General features: G+C 38.7%; 1 protein-coding gene and 1 pseudogene across 2 annotated transcripts; both read left to right on the top strand.

Annotated features, from left to right (window-relative positions):
* Nucleotides 1-23,551, top strand: LOC309858521 (uncharacterized protein; the record flags this gene model as incomplete). The annotated part of the gene is made up of 7 exons (XM_082751216.1): nt 1-386; nt 3,882-3,996; nt 4,148-4,321; nt 6,885-6,991; nt 8,714-8,851; nt 10,922-10,989; nt 23,514-23,551. The coding sequence occupies 7 exons, from the start codon at nt 1-3 to the stop codon at nt 23,549-23,551; spliced, it is 1,026 nt and encodes a 341-aa protein (XP_082607342.1).
* A 318-nt stretch (nt 23,552-23,869) lies between these two features.
* On the top strand, nt 23,870-24,885 carry LOC309858520 (RAD51-associated protein 1 pseudogene; annotated as a pseudogene). Its single transcript has one exon. The product of its transcript is annotated as an RAD51-associated protein 1 pseudogene (transcript).
* Nucleotides 24,886-26,067: the final 1,182 nt, after the last annotated feature.

Raw genomic sequence — 26,067 nt, 5'->3', positions numbered from 1 at the left:
ATGAACACCCGAGTGACAGGGTATCAGGGCCTCCTCCTCAACGAAACAAGAGTGAGCTTCCGGCCCCCAGTGGTGCTAAATCCAGCCACGCTGCTGCCAGTAGAGCTGGCTCACCACCTACATGACTGCGGGGAGGTCCTAACCCGAGTCACAGAAGTAAGGCCGGCCCTCAGAGACATTCACCTTCTGGATGCAGAGGTGACTCTGTTCATGGATGGGAGTAGTTACATGGTCAATGGAGAAAGGGATGCAGGGGCTGCGGTGGTTTCCCCTGAGCAGGAACTCTGGACAGCAGCCCTGCCACATGGAACATCGGTGCAAAAAGCGGAGCTGATTGTACTGCTGATGGCCAAAGGTAAAACTGCCAACATCTATATGGACAGCAGGTATGCCCTTGCTACTCTCCATATACATGGGGCTATTCATAAAGAAAGGAACCTATTAACAGCAGAAGGAAAAAGAATTAAAAACAGAGAAGTAGTACTGGCTCTCCTCCAAGCTATTTGGGACTCAAAAGAGGTGGCCGTTATGCACTGCCCAGGACACTAAAAGGGGACTCATCTGACTTCAAAAGGAAACCAATTAGCAGATCAACCTGCAAAGCAAGCACCCCCAAAAAAACAGTGCAGGAGCTGGTTACACTTCTGGCTCCAGCCCTACCAGAAAAACTGAACTATTCAGAAGATTTAAAGTATTTACAAAAATGGCCTAAATTAGACCATGAGGGGAATTGGGCTAAGACTAAAACAGGAAAGTTAATTCTTTCTCGGAGACTAGGTAAGAACTTAGTAGGCCAGATAAATCAGGGTACTCATTTGAGGACATGAAAACTTAAGGAGCTTATAGGCAAGCAGTTCCAGGTTTCTAAATTAGGGCGTATGTTTCAGGATGTAGTTCATGGATGTGCTAAATGCCAGGGAGTAAATGCAGGAGGAACTAAAATGGGAAGAGGGAAAAGAGAAAGAGGTAAGGAATCAAGAATTTTTTTTAATGTTATTTTTTAAATTTATTTTTTATTTTCTTTCAGCATAATAGTATTTATTGTTTTTGCACCACACCCAGTGCTCCATGCAATCTGTGCCCTTCATAACACCCACTACCTGGTACCCCAACCTCTAACCCCCCTGCCACTTCAAACCCCTCAGATTGTTTTTTAGAGTCCATAGTCTCTCATGCTTCACCTCCCCTTCCAATTTCCCCCAACTCCCTTCTCCTCTCCATCTCCCCATGTCCTCCATGATATTTGTTATGCTCCACAAATAAGTGAAACCATATGATAATTGACTCTCTGAGCTTGACTTATTTCACTTAGCATAATCTCTTCCAGTCCCGGCCATGTTGCTACAAAAGTTAGGTATTCATCCTTTCTTTTTCTTTTTTTTTTTTTTAAAGATTTTATTTATTTATTTGTCAGAGAGTGAGTGAGAGCGAGCACAGGCAGACAGAGTGGAAGGCAGAGTCAGAGGGAGAAGCAGGCTCCCTGCGGAGCAAGGAGCCCGATGGAGGCCTCATACTCCATAGTGTATATGGACCACATCTTCCTTATCCATTCATCCATTGAAGGGCATCTTGGTTCTTTCCACAGTTTGGCAGCCGTGGCCATTGTTGCTATGAACATTGGGGTACAGATGGCCCTTCTTTTCACTACATATGTATCTTTGGGGTAAATACCCTCCTGTCACTGAGGGCACTTGGCGGTCTTCCCTCCTGAGGCTGGGCAGCAAGGGGTCTAGCGCCCAGGCTGGCTGAGCTACAAAACAATATCCTCAGCTGCCTTTTGACCCACTCATAAGTCCCCATATAGGCCAGTTGAGAGACAGCTTTGATATGACTGAACCACATTTCAATAGTGACAGAAAAGAAATGAAGTATATACAGTATTTCACTTTATTTTTTAAGATTTTATTATTGACAGAGACACAGAGGGAGCGAATACAGCAGAGGGAGTGGGAGAGATGGAAGCAGCCCCCCACCACCAGCAGAAAGCCCGATGGGGGACTTGATCTTAGGACCCTGAGATCAGGACCTGAACCCAAGGCAGATGCTGAATGACTGAGCCACCCAGGCACCTCCAGTATTTTATATTTAATGGACATCTTTTTATACGATAATGTTATAAAAAAAAGTCTAATCCCATAATAGATCAACTTCTGGGCTACAAATTCTTTCGATAAAATCCAATATATAATTTTTATCTGTGTCCACTTTGTATGTATGTTATTTACTGAATGGCTGTCGAAATAAATTTTGAATTGGGAAGATGGTTCTGTTTGTGATTAGGAAGACGTATTTCTCAAAATGTGTACTCTTCCTGTATTTATCGACATTCCATAAAGCAAATAAAATCATCATGGTTTTAAGAATTTTGTGTTACTCCTGCTGTCTTTTATCATTGTGATGACATTAAGAAATTTTTTGGAATCACTAGAGTGTACACCTGAAAGTAATATAACACTGCATGTTAACTGGAATTAAAATAAAAACTTAAATTTTTATAAGTAGACAGATATACCCTTCCAGATATCAAAATGTATCTTAAATTTCCACAAATTACACAGTTACTAATGGCTGAAAGGATAGATGAATGAATGGGGTAGAGAAGAAAATGCCAAACACCCCAATATGGTGACATTTCATATTAGTAGGAAAAGGTGAATCATTCATAAGTGGTGAAGAAAGATCTGCTATTTATTTATTTATAATGGTATTAAATACTAATATTGATAATTGGTAATTCTTGATTTTCATATGATCTATAAATCTAATAAAATGAAAAAAATAATTTCATTATTTCATATAATGTATATGAAAATATATCATATATAAACATGATATATTTATGTATAAGATATATAAAATATATTATTTCATATAAAATATATATAAAATACATAATGTACAAAAATAAAACTGTTCCTGTTTATTTGAATCCTGAGCTTCCTTTGGCTTAAAGTTTCTTGAAAATCAGAGTGAAGAATTACTTAAAAAGAATTCTTCATTATTTTAGTCCTCTTTTCCCATAATGCTTTCAAGAACTAAAATTTATTTAAATGCCAACCATGTGACTAGAACTGCAGTAGAGCTGTTGTATGTATATAACATTATTACATTTAACGTAAGGCACATTGATTGTGTGATGCCCCACCATTTTGTATACCAATAAGAAATCTTAAAAAATTCTGCCAATTATAGTTGTAAGACATTTTGAATTATAAATCACATTCCAATGTCAGAGATACTAAAAGGTGACAAAATGAGCCTCCTAGAATCATTGATATGTAGTATTCTTGTGAATATTTAAAACATATCTGAGAAGTAGGCATGATTGTATCACTTTACCTAATGGGATTTGTACAGTAGTATCAATAGTAATAGTCATAATAATAATATGTAACAAACTTTGCATAGATCCTCATTTAAGCATGGTGACGAGGTCTCATGAGATACCTATTCTTTACTTTATTTTTATTAGTTTTTAGTAATCTCTGTAGCCAACATGAGGCTTGAATTCATGATCCTTGAGATCAAGAGTCACATGACCTTCAAACTGAGCAAGGCAGGAACATGAGCTAACTGTTTTTATCTCCATTATTTGATGAGGAAATTGAGGATAAGGCTGAGCCATAACTATTAAGTTTAAATCCTATTAAGTAGGTTGAGCTGAATCCTGAGGTCATGCTCTACCTAGTCAGATAGACTGCTCTTTTATTAGTATGGTGAATGATCACTAATAATTATTGTACTTTCTTCAAAAGAAAATGAAATCTTTGTTTTTGAGTCAAAGGAATAAGATGCTATTTAATGTTTACAATTACATGAATTAATTGCATGTTTTGAAATTGTGCACTATAATTTCCTAAAACATTCTTTCACTTTCATAGGACACCTCTCCATCTGGCCTGTACCATCGGCCATGCCGACATGGTAGATTTTCTTGTAGAGAGGAAATGCAAGCTTGACCTCTATGATGGAGACTATAGGACTCCTCTAATGAAGGTGTGTGGTAGCAGCTGTGTCTGCCTGAGATGGATTTGATTTAATTACTTAGAATGAAAATTTATTGCAATTAAATGTAACTAATTGGTTGTAGCATGCTTGCTTTAAATTCCCAGAATTTACACTCTGTTTCTTGGGATACTACTGACAGGCTGTACAATACCAGGAAGAGGCATGTGTAACTACTCTTTTAGAACATGGGGCTAATCCAGATCTTACGGATAAGTTTGGCAATACTGCCCTCCACTATGCTCTTGCTGGTGAGAACACGTCAATAGTAGAGAAGCTGATTTTATACCATGCAAATATTGAAGCAAGAAACAAGGTATGTCAACATTATTTATAAAGTATTCGAAATTTTAAAACACACACACACACACACACACACATATATATATATTTTAGCTACAAAACATTTATTTATGTATTTATTCCTATATGTAATAAATAATAAATACTGAATTCTATACATCAAGTCCTGTACCAGGGAAACAACTCCAAAGCCAGGGCAGGGAGGACTAGAGAACGATGAAGCCCACGGAAAGGGCAGAGTTCTGTTTCCCAGCCGCCCTTCCACCCCAGGAGGAGAATCTTCCCATTAGTGCTTGGGAGTGGATGGTGGGCTCAGAGCCCACAAAGGCTTGAAGGCCTGAGGGGAGTGAGGTGATGATGGAGGCTGGGTGCTGTGCAGGGGCTTAGGAAACGGGTGCTCTTGGGAAGGGGTGGGAGACCATGACCCAGTGGGGTAACTTGGGTGAGTGCGAGTGGGAGGAGAAAGCAGCAGGTTGCAGGCCCCGGGCACTGCAGGCCCCAAGGTTCTGAAGATGAGAGCACGGGGATCGGGTCCTGACATCCTCCAGGGGCATCTACTTGTGCTCATAGCCACTCTGCCTGCCATGTCCCGCACTGGGGTCTCCCATTTCACAGAGTAGTTCCTGCTCAGCATTGTGTAGGTCCTCAGGGGGTAGTAGCTGTGCATGGGGAGTCGAGGGGGACCACACTCACTCTTCCATTTGTTATTTCTTTGACATGCCTTACCTCCTACCATGCCCTTAAGGAAGCACTGTTGGTTGACATAGATAGGGTCAATTTTTCATATGTAGAAGCTCGAGCATTCCCTGAATGAAAATATTTTTAAATAACTTAATTGTCTAAGATTGGAAATACATTTTTTTAGGGACTGTAAAGAAAGAAAGCAGGAAGAAAGCACATACGCAGACTTATAAGGAGAGAAGCATGTTCTTCACATAGCAAGAATTTTTCTTTCTTGACTGCTAACCCAAGTAGTAATTCTGAGTAATTTTACATGGAATATGCCTTATTCTGCTCTAAGACCATGATCTAGTTATAGGGATAGGGAAGTGATCTATGTTTCTATGATTCAGTTGATATTAATACTAGTCTTTGATACACTTTCATTCTTAAATGCAGCAATTATCTACAATTGATTATAGTTCTTAAGTTTTTGTTGACCCAAGTATTGGTTTTCTTCAAGTTTTGAAAGAGGCTGGCTTTGGCTAACAGTGCTGTAAACTGTCAAGTCAGTTATTTGAAGTTTTAAGATTTCACTTTAATGAACTTTTTTAAAAAGAAAGATCTTATGTATTTGAGAGAGAACATGAGAGTGCACACATGAGTAGGGAGGAAGGGCATAGGGAGAGGGAAAAGTAGGGGAGCCTGATGCAGGGCTGGATCCCAAGACCCCAAGAACAGGACCTGAGCCAAAGGCAGACACTTAACTGACTGATCCACCCAGATGCCCCACAGCTGCTCTTTTAATTCAGAGTCCATCTCCTTAGTGACCCATTTGGAGCAAGAGTGCTTTATGTTGACATCTGGGATCCTGATACCATTGATAGAAGAGAATCAAGCATGTTGGTATAACCTGGAGAAAAGCTTCACCTTTACTGCAAAGCTCTCAACACTGTATCCCTGAAACTCTAATTCTGAAATGTTAATGTTTGCCATGAAAGTATTGTCAAATGGGGATAAGCAAATTTAAACCGATTTCTTTTGCGCTAGAGATAATGTGCAGTTCTGTAATATTTCTCAAACATCGAGGATCATTGAATCTTTCTATTGAGGCACAATCCTCATGGATCATTGAATCTTTCTATTGAGGCACAATCCTCACCTTCCAGGAAGTATATGTTCTTTGGAATATAATTTAAGAAACACTACTCCAGAGATAATCCTTTAGGCTGTTAACTCAGTAAAAATACTTTCAGCTTTTACAGCTATGTTTTAGAGTTTGGAGATACAGAGATAAAATATAGTCCTTTCCCTCAAGAAGCTCTTGGTTTCGATGGGTACAATAAAATAAGTGGAGTATACAGTGGTAAATGCTGTGATAGAAGCCGAGATTCTTGGAACCGGTCAATGTTTGAAGTAAGATTTGGAGAATGACTACAGTTAATCTGTTGAAGAGGTGGAGGAGGGCTATTTAACTTAATTTAATTTATTTTATTTTTTTCAAAAATATTTATTTATTTGAGAGAGTGAGAATGGGAGAGAGATGTGAGCAGAGGGGTGGGGAAGAGGGAGAAGGAGAAGCTGACTCCCCACTGAGCAGGGAGCCTGACGTGAGGCTGGATCCCAGAACCCTGGGCTCAGGACCTGAGCTGAAGGCAGACCCTCAGATTGAGCTGCCCAGGTCCCCTGAGGAGGGCTATTGCCAAGAGAAGGAGCAGCTGGTGAAAGAGGGGGGTGGGGGCGGGGGGGAGGGTAGGGGCGGTGTGAGGGGGTGGGGAAGACTGAGGGCTGGGGAAGGTGGGGGGTTGAGAGTACTTATGTATGTGTTTAAGGTTAGAGGATCCTTTATAGGTTTTAAAATTCAGTATGGAAATATGTAATTTTGTAAATTATAAATTGTTTTTACACTTTTACAGGTCGAATTCACACCATTTTTACTTGCTGTAAATGAAAACAACCACAAAATGGTGGAATTGTTAATTAGAGAAAAAGCAGATGTACATGTGGTTGATAAGTTTAAAAGGTACAGTAGTTGTTTTTTTTTAAACTTATATTGTTCTAGGGTGGTAATAAGTCAGAAAGATTAACTTAATAAGAAGGGGATAATTTATAATTACATAGTGAAAAATGTCGACATGTCATCAGTTAGGCAGAAAGCAATTATTCTGATGGGGCAACATGAAGAACAGTATACACAAAATTTATATTCTTTCATATTATTGACTGATGTGATCTGCAGTCTTTTTTTTTTCTGCCATATGACTTTATGTTAGCTAAAAGGGTTTCATATTAGTTTTATTATAAAGTGTGGACTCCTTTTATTCTATGACACAGTATTAAACTTCTTAACCCTTTTATAGTATTTTTTAGAAACTTCTACTTTATATACATTTTCCTTAAAAGATGCATATTAAACATAAATAGGAGTTGTTTTATCTTTTGGATGACTCCTTGCTTTAAATTTTTTTGTAAAGAATACTGATGTTAGATGATCCCTAAGTGATTATTAATTACTATTACCAGATAGGGTGGGCTTATCATCCTTTTTCATGATATATCATGAAAAGGGATCATATATATATGTATATATGTATATATGTATATGTATATATATATATAGTTTCCATTGGTAAGGGTAGAAGGATGAAATATAACTTTAATTGAATAGATTTTTCTTTTTGTGAGGACAAATCATAGGTTTATGATAAAGAGAAAAGAGATGGACTTTAGATAGACACAAGACTAGGCTTAATTCCTTTCCTACTTGCTGGGTATGTGACTCTGGAAACATTACTTATCATCATCAGATACGTTCTCTGATATGAAAAGGAGGATAATATATCCTTCAAGGGTTGTTGTGTGTAAATAATATCTTATATATATAGTATTTAATTTAGTGCCTAACCATGCTTATTTTAGTACCATTAACTGCAACTATGACTCTTTTATTACTGTTAGTATGAATGCTGTTATTTTAAGCCTGCAAGTAGATTTTTTGTTGTTTTATTTTTTTATTTTTAAAGATTTTATTTATTTATTTATTTATTTATTTTGAGAGAGAGAGGGAGCGAGCATGAGCAGGGAAAGGGGTTAGAGCAGGGAACCTCACTTCTAGGACCCCAAGTTCATGACTGAGCTGAAGGCAGACATTTAAATGACTGAGCCACCCAAACACCCCTGCAAATAACTGTTTTAAAAATGATTTTATTTATTTATTTGACAGAGATCACAAGTAGCCAGAGAGGCAGGCAGAGATGGAGGGAAGGCAGGCTCCGCACTGAGCGGAGAGACCAATGTGGGGCTCGATCCCAGGACCCTAAGATCATGACCTGAGCTGAAGGCAGAGGCTTAACCAACTGAGCCACCCAGGAACCCCTGCAAATAACTTTTTATACAGACCTGTCCTCTAGAAGGCTTGGAAGTACACTGAATCAGCTTAAGGAAAAAAATGGGGAATTCTTTTTTAAAATCTTCACTCATTTAGTTAAGTGATCTCAGCATAGTTTCTTGTTCATAAAATGACTTTAAACTAGCAACTTCTACTATCATACCCAGGTGGGACAAGAGGCTTCTTTTTTGTCTTTTATTTTTAGCCATGGAGGTAATTTACAAAAATAAACACTTGAAGTTGTTAATGGTCAATTCTGTACTGACAGGAAAGATATTAACCTGGTAACGTATATGAAATTTGCTGTTTAGATAACCCTAAGTTCCTAAGGGTGAAGTTATGTCTCTGTTATTTTAGAACAGCCCTCATGCTTGCTGCACCTTCTAAATCTCCAGATATAGTCAGGCTTCTTCTTCAGCAAGGTGTTAATACCTCTTCTCGAGATGAACGTGGATGGACGGCAGGAGACTATGCTCTTTTTAGTGGATTTGATGGGTAAGTGTTTACATTAAAATGTCAGTTATTACTAAAGTGAAGTTTAAAATAATTGAACTCTTAGTTCTTATGTAACAGATGAGAGTTTGTAGTTTGATTCCGGCAATTTTGGGGCTGCAGTGAGTTAGCCCATGTCACTTGCCAGAAACCAAGACAAAGGCTAGACTAGTCAGCATTAGAAATGAGTGCAGGATTTTTTTTTTTTTTATCTCAGGACTATCGAGACCTTTATCTTTAGGGATCCTAACTGTATCTGTTTCATTCCAAGGATAACTGTTATGCATGGGGTACAAAGAATGTTACATCTGTGTGTTTATTCCTTCCTGCCTCCCTCCCTTCCTCCCTCTCCTCCCTCCCTCTCCTCCTTTCCTTTCTTTGTAGATTTCATTTATAATTATTTCAGAGAGGGGCAGAGTAGGGACAGAGGAATAAGCAGATTCCCTGCTGAGCAGGGAGCCTGATGTGGGGCTCAATCCCAGGACCCCAAGACTGTGACCCGAGCTGAATGCAGATGCTTAACCAAGTGCCAAGTGAGCCACCTAGGTGCCCCATCATCACCCCCCACCCCACTAGTTACTTGGGTCCTGAGATGCTCAGTTTAGTAGAAAATCCTATCCTTTCCCTTGACGGTTATCTCCTATTCTTTCCCCTTTGAATTTTCCAAGAACCTAAGGAGTTCCCTAAGACCAAAGAGACCACCCTCTTTCTCAAGTCATTTGGAAGGAAAAAAAGGAAATTCTTATCATTCCCTTGTTTCCTTTGATTCTATTGCTGCAATATTGCTGTGTGGTGCCTTGGTGACTCAGTTGGTTAAGCGACTGTCTTTGGCTCATGTCATGATCCTGAGGTCCCAGGATTGAGTCCCACAGGTGGGCTCCCTGCTCAGAGGGGAGTCTTCTCCTTCTGACCCTCCCCTCTCTCATGTTCTCTCTCTCCCTCTCTCATTCTCTCTCTCAAATAAATAAATATCTTAAAAAAAGAAAGAATGAAAAAAAAAGAATTAATTTTTTGAAAGAGAGAGAGAGAGCAAGAACATGAGCATGAGCAGGGGGAGGGTTTGAGTAGGGAGCCAGATTTGGGCTCAATTTCAGGACCCCGAGATCATGACGGAGCTGAAGGCAGACACTTAAAGGACTGAGCCACCCTGGCACCCCTGCAAATAACTTCTTATACAGACCTGTTCTCTAGAAGGCAATTTTTCCCCCCTGTAGTCTGGTTATGATTAACCTTTGCTCCCAGGAAGCCCTTGCTGATCCACATTCTCCAGTCTTCATGGTGACCCACAATGAGACTTCAAAGTTACAACATTTTTTAGTTTATGACATATGCTTATATGCTCAGCTGCTATTCCAAGGCACCACACCCTGTTCTGGCCGCCAGGCCCCCTGGCTTTAATCATACACACCCTTCCCTTCACACTCAAAAGCCTTACATGAAGCCCATATGTTAGTGCAGACTTTCATAATGAAGTACAGCTTGAGGATTTTGCTTGTCTATCCTGCTAGCAGATGATAGTTGGGGCTCTTCTAAGCTGTTAAAGAAGTTCAAATAATGCTACAGGAAGAGCCTGGACTTTCCCTTCCCCTTTGTTACTAGGCCTGTATCTCAAGCCTGATTTAAATCCTGCAGAGCGCCTTTTCTTATGAGGTGATGAAAGGTCTCATACTGACCTTCCCAGAGTGGTGGGCATCACCTTTCCCGTGAGGCCATGTTTTAATATTTCATTAAGTCCTCTTAACAACATTGTGAAATAAGGCAGTAAGATGCCTGTTTTATAGAGGAAGACTTGGAGACAGAGTGAAGTGGCTCCTCCAAGAGCAAATAGCTGTGATTATAGAGTTAGGACCACTGAGTTAAAAACATGTTCCATTATGGCAAGCTAACACTACTAATTGCTAAATTACTACTTCATGACTAGTTCACCTTACTTTGAAGTATATAGGGTAATTTAAGTTTTTATATTAGCTCTGATATTATTTCAAATACACTTATGAATTTGATATATTTGGTAAATGTTTTTCATATCAGTATTAAAATAGTAACATTGTTTATCACCCTTCTTATATGTAGCAATCACCAAATAATTGCCAAACATACAGAAGAAAGACTTAAAAATTTTTCGCAAAATAACAATCCAGGTAAGACTTTTCAGAGTGAAGTACTTTTGGTGGTCACATAGAAGAAGTCAGAGTAAAAAAGTTTTGATAATGAAAGAATAGTGGGAAAAAAACCCAAAACCGTAAGTGTAAATTGTTAAGTTCACTTCCTTGCTTTCTTTCTCTTTCTCTCCCCCACCTCTTGATTTTACTTATTTGACACAGAGAAAGTGAGAGAGCACAGGCAGAGGGACAGGGAGAAGCTGATTTCTCACTGAGCCCAATGTGGGACTCAATCCCAGGGTCCAGGGATCTTGACCTGAGCTGAAGGCAGATGCTTATCCAACTGAGCCACCCAGGGGCCCCTATTTTTTTTCCCTTTCTTAATATCTTTCAATTATTTTTTAAATTTCTTTTCAGTGTAACAGAATTCATTGTGTAAGCACCCCACCCCGTGCTCCATGCAATACGTGTCTTCCATAATACCCACCACCTGGATCCCCCCAACCTCCCACCCCCTGCACCTTCAAAATCCTCAGATTGTTTTTCAGAGTCCATAGTCTCTCATGGTACATCTCCCCCTCCAATTTCCCTCAACTCCCTTCTCCTCTCCATCTCCCCATGTCTTCCATGTTATTTGTTATGCTCCACAAATAAGTGAAACCATATGATAACTGACTCTCTCTGCTTGACCGATTTCACTTGGCATAATCTCTTCTAGTCCCATCCATGTTGCTACAAAAGGTGGGTATTCATCCTTTCTGATGGAGGCACAATACTCCGTAGTGAATATGGACCACATCTTCTTTATCCATTCATCCATTGAAGGGCATCTTGGTTCTTTCCACAGTTTGGCGACCGTGGCCATTTCTGCTATGAACATTGGGGTACAGATGGTCCTTCTTTTCACTACATGTGTATCTTTGGGGTAAATACCCAGTAGTGCAATTGCAGGGTCATAGGGAAGCTCTATTTTTAATTTCTTAAGGAAACTCCACACTGTTCTGCAAAGTGGCTGCACCAACTTGCATTCCCACCAACAGTGGAAGAAGGTTCCCCTTCCTCCACATGCTCTCCAACACACGTTGTTTCTTATCTTGCTAATTTTGGCCAGTCTAACTGGTGTAAGGTGGTATCTCAATGTGGTTTTAATTAAATTATCCCTGATGGCTAGTGATGATGAACACTTTTTCATGTGTCTGATAGTCATCTGTATGTCTTCATTGGAGAAGTGTCTTTTCATGTCTTCTGCCCAGTTTTTGATATGGTTATCTGTTTTGTGTGTGTTGAGTTTGAGAAGTTCTTTATAGATCCTGGGTACTGTCGTATGCAAATATCTTCTCCCATTCCGTGGGCTGCCTCTCTGTTTTGTTGACTGTTTTCTTTGCTGTGCAGAAGCTTTTGATTTTGATGAGGTCCCAAAATTTCATTTGCACTTTTGTTTCCTTTGCCTTTGGAGACATATCTTAAAAGAAGTTGCTGTGGCCAGTGTTGAAGAGGTTACTGCCTATGTTCTCCTCTAGGATTCTGATGGACTCCTGTCTCATGTTGAGGTCTTTTATCCACTTCGAGGTTATCTTTGTGTATGATGTAAGAGAATGGTTGAGTTTCATTCTTCTACATATAGCTGTCCAATTTTCCCAGCACCATTTATTTTATTTTTTATTTTTTAAAAGATTTTAATTTATTTATCAGAGAGAGAGAGAGAGAGGGAGAGGGAGCAAGCACAGGCAGACAGAATGGCAGGCAGAGGCAGAGGGAGAAGCAGGCTCCCTTTTGAGCATGAAGCCCGATGTGGGACTCGGTCACACGATGCTGGGATCATGACCTGAGCCGAAGGCAGCTGCTTAACCAACTGAGCCACCCAGGCATCCCTCCCAGCACCATTTATTGAAGAGACTGTCTTTAAGCCAGCATTATCCTGATCCCCAAAGCTGGCAAAGAGCCCACTAAAAAGGAGAATTTCAGACCAATATCACTGATGATTATGGGTGCTAAGATTCTCAACAAGATCCTAGCAAATAGGATCCAACAGCACATTAAAAAGATTATCCACCATGACCAGGTGGGATTCATCCCTGGGTTGCAAGGATGGTTCAACATTCGCAAATCAATCAATGTGATAGAGCAAATCAATAATAGAAGAGAGAAAAAAGAACCACATGGTCCTTGCAATTGATGCAGGAAAAAGCATTTGACAAAATCCAGCATTCATTCCTTATTAAGACGCTTCAAAGTATAGGGAGAGAGGGAACATTCCTCAACTTCATAAAACCTATCTATGGAAAACCCACAGCAAATATCATCCTCAGTAAAATTGAATAAGAGCTCAATAATATAAAAATTGAATAAAAGCTCAATAAAATAAAATAAAAGCTCATAGCCTTCCCATTGAGATCAGGAACACGACAAGAAGGCCCACTCTTACCACTCTTGTTCAACATAGTATTAGAAGTCCTTAGCAACAGCAATCAGACAAAGAGAAATAAAAGGTATGCACATTGGCAATGAAGAAGTCAAACTCTCTCTCTTCTCAGATGACATGATACTTTATATGGAAAACCCAAAAGACTCCATCCCCAAACTACTAGAACTCATACAGCAATTCAGTAATGTGGCAGGATACAAAGTCAGTGTACAGAAATCAGTGGCTTTCTTATACACTAATAATGAAAACACAGAAAGGGAAATTAGAGAATCAATTCCATTTACTATAGCACCAAGAACCATAAGATACCTGGGAATAAACCTAACCAAAGAGGTAAAGGATCTCTACTCAAGGAACTGCAGAACACTCATGAAAGAACTCAAAGAAGACATAAAAAGATGGAAGACCATTCCATGCTCTTGGATCAGAAGAATAAACATTGTTAAAATGTCTATACTGCCTCGAGCAATTAGAAAGACATTCCGATTAAAATTCCACCAGTATATTTCAAAGTCTTGAAGGAAATAATCCTAAAATTTGGATGGAATCAGAAGAGACCCCAAATTGCTAAAGAAATGTTGAAAAAGAAAAACAAAACTGGCTGCATCACATTACCTGACTTCAAGCTTTACTACAAAGCTGTGATCACGAAGACAGCATGGTACTGACATAAAAACAGACACATAGACCAGTGGAACAGAGTAGAGAAACCAGATATGGACCCTCAACTCTATGGGCAAATAATCTTCAACAAAGGAGGAACAAATACACAGTGGGAAAAAGCCTCTCTCTCTCTCTCTTTTTTAAATTTACTTTTTATTTATTTTCAGCATAACAGTATTAATTATTTTTGCACCACACCTAGTGCTCCATGCAATCTGTGCCCTCTATAATACCCACCACCTGGTACCCCGACCTCCCACCTCCCACCCCTTCAAAACCCTCAGATTGTTTTTCAGATTCCATATTCTCTCGTGGTTCACCTCCCCTTCCAATTTCCCCCAACTCCCTTCTCCTCTCTATCTCCCCATGTCCTCCATGCTATTTGTTATGCTCCACAAATAAGTGAAACCATGAGATAATTGATTGACTCTGCTTGACTTATTTCACTCAGCATAATCTCTTCCAGTACCGTCCATGTTGCTACAAAAGTTGGGTATTCTTCCTTTCTGATGGAGGCATAATACTCCATAGTGTATATGGACCACATCTTCCTTATCCATTCATCCCTTGAAGGGCATTAGTACCTTTCTTTATAGTCCAGTATTCAGAATTATTTAAGAATTTAAATACTGTCATGAGCAATAGGAACAAATCCATGAGAGAGACCGGACTCTAGGAAATAAACTGAGGGATATGAAAGGGAGGGGCTTGGGGTATGGGGGAGCTGGGTGATGAGTATTAAGGAGGGCACGTGTTGTGATGAGCACTCGGTGTTATACGCAGCTAATTAATCATTGAACACTACATCCGAAACTTACGATGTAGTATATGCTGGCTACTGAACATAATTAAAAAATAAAAGTGCCTCAGTGTGAACAATAACAAAAAAGGATTTTAATTGTAGGGAATTTAAAATATAAGGCATTATTGTCTGAAAAGAAATTATTATAATCATGACCCCTAAAATCCCTTATATCTTTGTGTAAATAAGAGAAAGATTTTTAAGTTAGTATGTTTTATATGTCCTCTTTAAGCATATTAAAACAAATTGAACTTGTTATGAAAATGGATCTTTTAATTTTTACAAGTGGATTACATTTAGTAAATATTATTACATACTGATTTGTTTCATTAAAAAAGGAGCTATCCTTAAAACTGGGAACTCTACAATACATTCCTGGTACCGTAAAGAAATGGCAAAAAATATGAACTGGAAAACTTAGCTAGTAAGCAGCAATACCAGTGAGACTGTTTTTTTTTTTTTTTTTTCTTTAAAGGTGACCGTCTATGGTACAGAAATCAGAAAAGAAATGCCTTGAGAAGCATAGGTTGTTTTACATATTGTTGTATCAACAAGATCTCACCATTAACAACTATTTACTAATTTCTCATTAGTAAAAGAGAATGAGATATGTTGACTTTATTAGAGCAATGTTTTCTTCTGTTTGTTGCATAATTGTCATGATAGTGTAATTTTAAAAAAAGATTTTATTTATTTATTTGACAGAGAGAAATCACAGGTAGGCAGAGAGGCAGGCAGAGGGAGGAAGGGAAACAGACTCCCTGCTGAGCAGAGAGCCCAATGCAGGGCTAGATCCCAGGGCCCTGGGATCATCACCCGAGCCGAAGGCAGAGGCTTTAACCCACTGAGCCACCCAGGCGCCCCAGGATAGTGTAATTTTGTTAGCACACGATACTCTGTTGCCATTAGTAAAGAGATTATTATAATAAAAATTCAAATGGGGCAACTGAGGCTCAACAGATTATAATAAATGCACAAAAATGGTTCACAATAACAAAAATGCTACCATTGCTTCCTAGATGTGGCACCTAGTGCATTGTACAATCTGAAATGTATGAAGATACATTTAATTTAGTAGACTTTTATCAAAGAAAGCTGTTGGTTGGTTTGGTTTTGCAATTTACTCATTTTCATTTGTTCACTTAGCAAATAACTATCAAGTGTCTTTTAGCTACTGTTACTCTGATGTAGAATACAAACATTCAAAAAACACAATCCTTGCCCTCCAGAAGTTTGTTATTATCATTGTCATTTTTATTATTTACTCTATTTTCACTATTTTATTTTTATTATTTAGTTTATTCCATGCTTAGTATGTGCCAGAGTCCCCTAATGTTTATAATTCTCATTGTTATGTTTTTAGTGGTATTTAATATGTAAGTCGATAGTATGCAGACTGAGTAGTAAGTTTGCCAGGTAAATAAGCAGAAGAACCATGTTTGGCAGGAGGAACGTCCATTGAGATTACATGTTTTGCAGAGGGAACAGCAGTGCGGACGCTCAGATGTATGAGTGAACTTCGGAGCACTTAGGAGCAGTTCAGTTTTGCTGCTGCAGAAAGTGTGCTATGGGAATGGTTGGAATGAGTGAATACTTAGCTAAGGCAAGCTAATGAAAGTTTTTCAGTACCATGGAAAGGTGTAGATCTTACCCTGTAGACCTTGGGAAATTTATCAGGTCAAATGCTTTTAGCTGCAAATTAACAGGTGACTTATAATAGTGACTAAAATGGGCCCACCTGGGTGGCTTAGTCATTATGCATTGACTCTTAGTTTCAGCTCAGGTCACAGTCTCATGGGTCATGAGATCAAGCCCCAAGCTCAGCATGGAGTCTACTTGACGATTCTCTTCCTCTGCCATTCTCCCATTCGTGCACTCTCTCTAGTATGCGTTCACTCTCTCTCAAATAAATACATCTAAAAAAAGCAAACCAAACAAAACAGGGACTAAAACAGTAGGAACCAGAATTGGTTTGATGGATCAGTGATGTCTCCAGGATCCCAGTTGTCTCTTTTTAGCTTTGAGGTTGGCAATATTTTCTATGCCGTTTCCTGATTGGCTAATTAGCAACAGTTAGAGGCATATTCTCACATGACAATATCCAGTGACTGGAAGGACTATTTTTCTTTATATGTTTCTTTTCTTTTTTTTTTTTTTTAAAGATTTTGTTTATTTATTTGACACAGAGAGACAGACAGAGAGGGAATACAAGCAGGGGGAAGCGGCAGAGGGAGAGCAGGCCTCTTGCTGAGCAGAGAGCCTGATGTGGGGCTGGATCCCAGGACCCTTGAATCATGACCTGAGCCGAAGGCTGACGCTTAACAACTGAGCCATCCAGGCACCCCTATATGTTTCTTTTTTTTTTTTTTTTAACTTTTTATTTTTTATAAACATATATTTTTATCCCTATATGTTTCTTTTAAATAGAAGAAAACTCAGAGGCTTGCAGCAACTTTCCTCTAACATCTCATAAGCTTGGTTATATCACATGCTTGTTCCTAAACCAGCCACTGGTAAACCAGGTACTGTGATTAGCTTAGAATAATCCTTTTTCCTTTTGAAGCTGGGGTAAGGCCACCTTCTTCGTGTTTGGGACAATAAATATCCAAATAAAGTTGTGGTTTTCCAGCAAGAATGAAGACTATGGCATGGTTATTGGGGAGGGAGCCAGCAGTACTTGATGCAGAGACTCACTGGAGAATGTGAAGCAGAAGGGTAACAAGATTATATTTGAATTAGGGCCTTCTGGTTGTGGCACAAAATAGTGATCACCAAGCTTTTTCTCTAAAGGGCATGATAGTGAATATTTTAGGCCCTGTGGTTTTTCAACTACAAATACCACTATAGTGTGAAAGCAGCCATAGCAATACATAGGTGAATAGAAGAGCCAACCATCTGGTACTGTAAATAAAGTTTTATGGGGGCACAGGCACGTGACTGGTCTGACTTGGCCTGTGGCCATAGTTTGGTCACCCCTCATGTGGAGGATAGATTGGAAAAAAACCATGTAGAGATACTGGAAGATAAAGGACGCTTATATTTCCTTAGTCTAGTATCAGTCCATTATGAAATGTTCTCTCCTCTATACTGAAAACATCAGGAGGCTCAATTTATTCAATTTACAATGTTGTTCTTTTTCTAGGCCTTATCTTTCTGATTTTTTAAAAATTTAAAACTTTTCAAAAGATTTTATTTATTTGAGAGAGAGCACCAGTGGGGCATAGGGGCAGAAGGAGAGGGAGAAGCAGACTCCCCATTGAGCAGGGAGCCTGGTATGGGGCTTGATCCCAGGACCCTGAGACCATGACTTGAGGTGAAGGTAGATGCTTAGCTGAGTCACCTAGGTGCCCCCTTTCTCATTTGTTTTGCTTAAAAACTTTTTATTCATTTAAGAAATAACATTAGTTGGTGGCTTTTTTTTTTCTTCTGGAAGTCATCAGTTAGGAGCTCATGTTTGTGTAGGGCAGTGGCAGGGGAAATATAAAGCAATGAGAGAAAAGAAGTATAGTTAATACAGTTTCATGATTATTGAATGTAGAAAGAGGAGAGAGGGGAATGCCTGGGTGGCTCAGTTATTTAGTAGCCGCCTTCAGCTCAGGTCATGATCCCAAGGTCCTGGGATAAAACCCCACATTGGGGTCCCTGCTCCATGGGAAGCCTGCTTCTCACTCTCCCACTCCCCCTGCTTGTGTTCCCCCTCTCTCTGTGTCTCTCTGTCAAATAAATAAATAAAATCTTAAAAAAGGGGAGGGGGAAGAAGAAATCTTAGAAGAGTCATACATTTCCAGGTTGTACACTAACATTTAAACTGGCCATGAAGAATGAGTAGGACTTTATCGGAGTGCAGTGGGAATAGGGAAGACCAGGTATTTTCTGTATATGTTGAATTTGATGGAATATCCATGTAGTATATTTTTAGTAATTGGATAATTGAATACTAGGAGTTTCTAGCTGGATATAGAACATCAAGTTTGGAGGTGCTTATTTGAAATAAACTGATTAGAATTATTAGGCAAAGTCATAGCTTGGACAAAGATTGAGCTTGTCCATGATGGAAAACATATAGAAATAGACGAAGGCCAGTGAACAAAGCCTGGGAATACCAATATATAAAGAGTGGATGGAGGTGTAAGACTTGGTAGAGAAGACTGAGAAGTGGCTGGGGAAACTTAGGATAAGAAATTAGAGGAAATGTTGTTGAAAAATTTGAAAAAAAATTTCATGGAGTATTAATTGTATCAAATAAAATCACTAAAAAAAGTTGGATTTAACTTTTAAAAGTCCTTACCAAAAATGGTAAAGGAACCATTTTTGAGTTGTAAGGTCTATTATTTATGTGACTGGTACATTCTGTGTCCAAATATGGAAAAATAACACATCAAGTAAGGTCTTCCCTAACTTTTTCTAACTGCAGTATCTACCTGGACAGGGTCAAGGGGAAATGGTCTAGCCTGGTGAGTAGAGTGGCCAACATTTTCCCATAATTGTCAAAACCTAGGGGTCAAGTGTGAGGAAAAGTGTTGTCTTTCTTACTTTTTTTGTTTAGAGGTACTTGAGCTTTTCTTCAAGTCCCTGGTACATTCTCCTGGATTAATACTAGGGCCACAATCTGGAAGCAATAGGCAGGAAGTCACTGTCAGGCCCTATCTTTGAAATGGAATCACGATGCAGCTGTATTTTGACAATTTTAAATTTTGATCAGAAATATTTTACACAGACCAGCAGTTTGGGAGAAACTGACCCCTTCTAAGTATTTTATTGCAGAAAATTAGTATAATATCAAGGAGGAAATATAAGGTGATATGCTGACTATACTAGTTCTCATTTGCCAGGGATTCTGTGTCAGTAAAAAATGTCAGTACTGGACTATTTTTGTTAGTGCTGTCTCTCTCCATCCTCTTTCATTTGCCTTCTTCTGATATCTCTACTTTTACTGATCATTTTTTAAAATTTATTTTTTATTTATTTTCAGAAAAACAGTATTCATTATTTTAGCACCACACCCAGTGCTCCATGCAATCTGTGCCCTCTATAATACCCACTACCTGGTACCCCAACCTCTACCCCCCGCCACTTCAAACCCCTCAGATTGTTTTTTAGAGTCCATAGTCTCTCATTGTTCATCTCCCCTTCCAATTTCCCCCAACTCCCTTCTCCTCTCTAACTCCCCATGTCCTCCATGCTATTTGTTATGCTCCACAAATAAGTAAAACCCTATGATAATTGACTCTCTCTGCTTGACTTATTTCACTCAGCAGAATCTCTTCCAGTCCCGGCCATGTTGCTACAAAAGTTGGGTACTCATCCTTTCTGATGGAGGCATAATACTCCATAGTGTATGTGAAGCACATCTTCCTTATCCATTCGTCCATTGAAGGGCATCTTGGTTCTTTCCACAGTTTGGCGACCGTGGTGGCCATTGCTGCTGTAAACATTGGGGTACAGATGGCTCTTCTTTTCACGACATCTGTATCTTTGGGATAAATACCCAGTAGTGCAATTGCAGGGTCATAGGGAAGTTCTATTTTTAATTTCTTGAGGAATCTCCACACTGTTCTCCAAAGAGGCTGCACCAACTTGCATTCCCACCAACAGTGGAAGAGGGTTTCCCTTTCTCCACATCCCCTCCAACACATGTTGTTTCCTGTCTTGTTAATTTTGGCCATTCTAACTGGTGTAAGGTGATATCTCAATGTGGTTTTAATTTGAATCTCCCTGATGACTAGTGATGATGAGCATTTTTTCATGTATCTGATAGCCATTTGTATGTCTTCATTGGAGAAGTCTCTGTTCATATCTTCTGCCCATTTTTTGATATGATTGTCTGTTTTGTGTGTGTTGAGTTTGAGGAGTTCATTATAGATCCTGGATATCAACCTTTTGTCTGTACTGTCATTTTCAAATATCTTCTCCCATTCCATGGGTTGCCTCTTTGTTTTTTTGACTGTTTCCTTTGCTGTGCAGAAGCTTTTGATTTTGATGAAGTCCCAAAGAATTTCATCTGTAAAGAAAGCACTAAGGAATACTGTCTTGGAATCTATCACTATTGGAACACATTTCTACCATATGTTTATTTCCTTCAAAGGTAACAGGCTACCCCATCTAAAATGTATTTCATATTTTGTTGTTTCTTATGGTAAATTTCTTTGTAGCTGTACCACAGTGACAGAGTTAGTGATGATATTTAGCCAAGATTGAAAGCATTTTCCGGATTATCGGAAATTTTAATGTGACATGCTTTTGTATTTTTTCAGAATTTGGTAAACTGTGCCTTAACAAGAATATGTGACCGATTAGATTGACAAGTTTTTAACCACCTATGTATATAAGATAACTCACTTTGTTTTCCCCCAAATGAGTTCTGTTGATCTCTAATGATCAAATCCACTATTTTCAGGCTGGAGTGGATAACTCATCCTACATTTTGACTGTAGTATTTCTGAGTTTTTGAGCAGTTTGTCAACAACTGCCTTTAATAGGTGAACTGTTTCTAATTCTTAAGAAATTAAGAAAACAAGTGGAAACAAAAATCTCTATAACCAATAGTGTGTTATTATACTGTGTATGATAGTTATATATTTTTCTATAATTATCCCAGTTACCTTATCGATTCATAACTACAATAGAAGTGAATTAAGCCCTATTAAGTTGCAGAAAATTTATGTGACCTTTTAGTTTTTTTATAGGAACTTTTATACTGTAGGACATATTGGTAACCATCAGAATTCTCTTTTTTTTTTCCCCAATTAAAATACGATTGTTACTTGTTTCACATTATTTTCTGACATTATTTCATCCATTCCTTTTATGCCTTTATTCAAATGGATATAGAAATACAGCAGTCTCCCAGGCAAATACTAAGAAAAACAGATTCAAGGAAAGGTGTTCTGTGAAATAACCTTCTAACTGTAATCGTGTCTTAAAACATCAACCTTAATCATAAAAATTGCATATAATGCATCGGTATTAGAGGCCCCCAAAATGACACCCAGGTTTGGTTATTCACTGGAGGAACTCGCACGTCTCAGCATATTTGTACGCATGTCTGTGGTTTATTATGGTGAAATGATACAAAGCAAAATCAGCAGAGAAAAGGTGCCTGGAGTGAAGTCTAGAGGAAGCCAAGTGCAGGCTTCTAAGAATCCTCTGCCTATGGGTGTACTTAATTTTTCCAGCATCAAATCATGACAACTCGTGTGAGATGTTGTCTGCCAATACAAGAATCTTATAGATACTCAGTGCCTGAAATTTTCTTTAAGTGATAATCATGTAGGCATCTTCTCCCTAGCATATATCAAAATTCTGGTTCCCAGAAGGAAATCAAGTAATAAGTACTAGATAAATCACCTGGTTTGTACCAACACTTAGCAGTCTCAATGGATACCTTTTGTTTTTTTCCTTCACAGTAAATAGGCCTCATTTTTTACAGCATTTTCAAGTTCATTGCGCAATATAGCAGAAAGTACAGAGAGTTTCCATTTACCGCATGTTCCTCTACACGTGTAGCCTTCCTTGTTGCTAACATCCTGAACCACAGTGGTACATTGTTTTATTTATATTAGCTCATCTTTACTGTCCACATCCATAATTTACATCAGGGTTCATTCTTGGTGTTGTACATTCTATGGGTTTTAACAAATGTGTGATGACATGTATCTATCATGTGGTATCACATAGAATAGTTTCACTGCCTTAAAATTTCTCTGTGCTGTGCCTGTTCCCCTTGCTACAACCCTTAACTCCTAACTTAAAAAGTTTTACTTTTACCAGAATGTCATATAGTTGCAATCATACAGTGGATATCTTCTTGAATTTTTTAAAAATTAAAATTCCGAGGTAATTGAATATAGTGATTCAAGATAATCTTTGTCCTTTGTTATGTTCATCAGTGTAGGATCTAATGACATATGCCTTACAGACTGAAAAAGTGTGATTTCTACAGACGTTTGTCACATAGTGGGGAATATTGAGAACAATGACATCATATCCTGCTACCTAGCCAAATCACTGGTACCATTCTGGTCTAAGAGGTGGATCCAGATAGACTCTCCAGCAATAAAAATAGGTCATCTCAAGAGAACCAGAATCATTAAAATCACTAAAAGCATTCATACTTACCTTGCAATTGGAAATAAGGCCAGAGAGAGTCTGTTTGCTATGTTTTGCCATGCTGCAAAGTAGAGTGGCTGTAGACCAAACTTTGTGATGAGGTGTTTCACCCCAAACTTAACAGCCCCTGCTGGAGGTCTGGAGAAGTTCTGTTGTGTTATAGCGAAATAAGTATAGTCTCTTTTAACTGCGTCTCATAGTGAAAGTCCTGAAGAATTCAGAAGAATCCTGACATTGTCAGTCTATGATGATGATTCTGCTAATGACACCATTTTCTGTCAGTCTCAAGGGTTTGGTTAAAATTGTGGTCATTATAAACATCCACTTGTAGGTATCAAATTCTGATAAATAGCATTCTTTTCTTCCATTTGGTAAATGTAGAGGAGAAAGTAAGATTTCTTAGCGAGTTAACTGCCTACCAATAGTATAATTAATATTCACTCCAGTGTGGTTGCCAGGTATGGTCCTGAAGAATACTTTTTAACACAACATCAGTCTTAGACTTTGAATATTCTGTATTTCTCTGTTGTTGATTTAAAATGTATTTTGCTTTTTTCTTTACAGAGAATAAGTCTTCTGAAGAAGACTTTATAACCAGGTAGGATTTTTGTGGATTTTTTTTTTTAACAAATTCTGTGTTAACAAGGGAATGCAGAGAAAAGCATTTGTTGAGAGTTCTACTGTGTGCTAGGCACTATATTATGTGCTTGACATTTATTACTTATATAGTCATTACAATAGCATCACGAAGTAGATGTGCTGTTACAGCCCTTTTTTTTTTTTATTAATTAGTCATCTGTGGTTCAGGAACACTGATTAATTGACCTATGATTCTATAGTTAAAGAGTAGCAGACCCAGAAACTGCCACTGCTGCTAACAAGAGCTTGAACACTGTGAATTTTCAGTCTTGGAGGGGGCCATGGTGCCCCCCGTGAGGCATAAGAAACTAGTCAGTTACTCACAGTTTGAAATTTCTGGCAGCGATGATGACTTTGTTTCCGCAACCACACCTTTGAATAAGAAGCCCAGAACAATGCCAAAAGAGTTAATATGAGAAACAAGGAAACCTAAACTGAAGAATCTCCAGAAAGAAGATATCCCACTACAAGAGAAAACCCCTGAAAAAGGATGTCTTTAGGTGATGAGCTCTACCAGCCAGACTTAGAAGTGGCACTAGCTTTATCAGTGAAGGAACTTCCAGCGGTCACCATTGATGTGGGAGAGGCTCAAGATACAAGCACCAAAAAAATGTGGCAGCAGCGAAATTGGGACAATGACTAAGGCTCCCCATCTCTCCGATTGCAGTGTAGCCAGTGATGATTTAGATTTGGATAAGCTTACCGAGGAAGATGATGTGTGCGGTGCTCAAGGGAAAAGAAAAGCAGCATCAAAAGCTGTGGTACAACAGAGGAAGATTCTTTTGGAAGGCAGTGATGGCGGTAGTGCTGATGACTCTGAACCGCTGGTGGAGAGTCTGAGGATGAGTCTGATTTTAGGGAGAGTGAAGATGATGATGCTAACTTCACTCTGGGAGAAAATAAAGTGGAAGAAATTAAAAAGAAAGAAGTGAAGGTAAAATCCCCAGTTGAAAAAAAGGAGAAGAAACCTAAATCCAAACGTGATACTTTGGAAGTGACTTCAAGAGACTGTGCTCCAGCTGCCCTGAAATCAGAATCTCAGCCTTCACCAAAAACGGCTTTATCAGTGAAGCGGCCATTTGGAAACCACTACAAATATGCAAACCTTCCAGCTGAAGCTGGAAGCAGAAAACATAAGTAGATGCCACCAGCGCTGTCTGGAAGCAGCAGCAGCAGCAACAGCAGCAGGAGCCCACTGGCAGGGGTGTCTGTTAAGTCTCCAAATCAGAGTCTCTGCCTTGGCTTGTCCAGATTAGCACAAGTGAAACCTTTGCATCCAAATGCCGCTAGTGGCTGAATGTGGTAGTCAGCGAAGGTTTGATTAAGAGAAAAAGAGTTTTACAAGTGTGTTTATGTTTGAATTGTGTTTCTGTTTAAGGAGGGTATCATACTATAAAGGAATCCTTTAATGTAAAAAAAAAAAACACACACAAACGAGTAGTAGACCCATGAATTGACTGTCAGCCTGTGTGACTCCCACACCGATTCTTTTGTCCCTCAGCAGCACTGGGGTTAAGGTACAAATCCTAGTCAGATCAATTCAGAGAGTCAAATGTAGTTATGTGTTTGCTTATTTAGATTTTCCTAAGAGACCAGGTTAGTCCAAGCATTTGTCCTAATATATTTGACAACTAATGATAACTAGGGGTAATTAGTGCAGTGGCAACTAGTCTCTTATTTTTACTGTCAAAGATTTTAGAATGGCTCTCATTACCTATGGCCATAGTACATAGCTTTTATATAAACAAGACCTAATCAGGCAAGTTCTTAGACATAGAGATGTCTGCTCTCCTTGAGATGAATGATTTTCCAGAAGTGATGTATATGTAATTTAGGTGTAGGCCTTGATATGTTAATTAATTTTATCATCTCTTTAGAAGATATTTCTAAATGATTCTCTGTTTACTGACTTCCCACTCTAGTTTTTCCTTTAGGCTAGTTCCCTTGATCTTGAAGCTCTTTCTTTTTTTGTAGATTTTTTTCCTTTTCTCTGTTGACTTTTCTATAATCTTTTCTTGTTTTTTTTTTCTTTTTTCTTTCTTCTCTGCTTTTCTTGGCATTTCTTTTATTCCATTTTTTCCCTTTCTGCCAGGTAAGTATTCTCTGTTTTTCTGTAGACAAAATCAAAAGCACATAGAATTTCAGGATTTTAGGACATCTTAGAGATGAACTAATCAAAATACTCTCTGGTACTATAACCTGTGTTTAACATCCTCACCAAGTGATTATTTAAATCGACAATTTGAAATGCAAAAGAGATTAAAGTAACTTATTTGGATATAAGTGACAGAAATGAGATTTACATTCAGGTTTCCCCTTTTTTTCTCATCTTAATAGGTGAATGTTTTAATAATAGAAAGATGGGGGAGTTGGTCTGGTGAACACAGTGAAGGTGCGTAAGGAAGGAATTGGCAGGAGAGGCCAACTTTCAAGAATAACAACACTGGGTTGGATAGGAATAAGAGTTTTAGAAAAGATG

This window comes from Mustela nivalis (genome assembly GCF_964662115.1).
Source record: "Mustela nivalis genome assembly, contig: HAP1_SCAFFOLD_2711, whole genome shotgun sequence".
Classification (NCBI taxonomy): domain Eukaryota; kingdom Metazoa; phylum Chordata; class Mammalia; order Carnivora; family Mustelidae; genus Mustela; species Mustela nivalis.
This window is presented reverse-complemented; position numbering and strand designations above follow the sequence as displayed.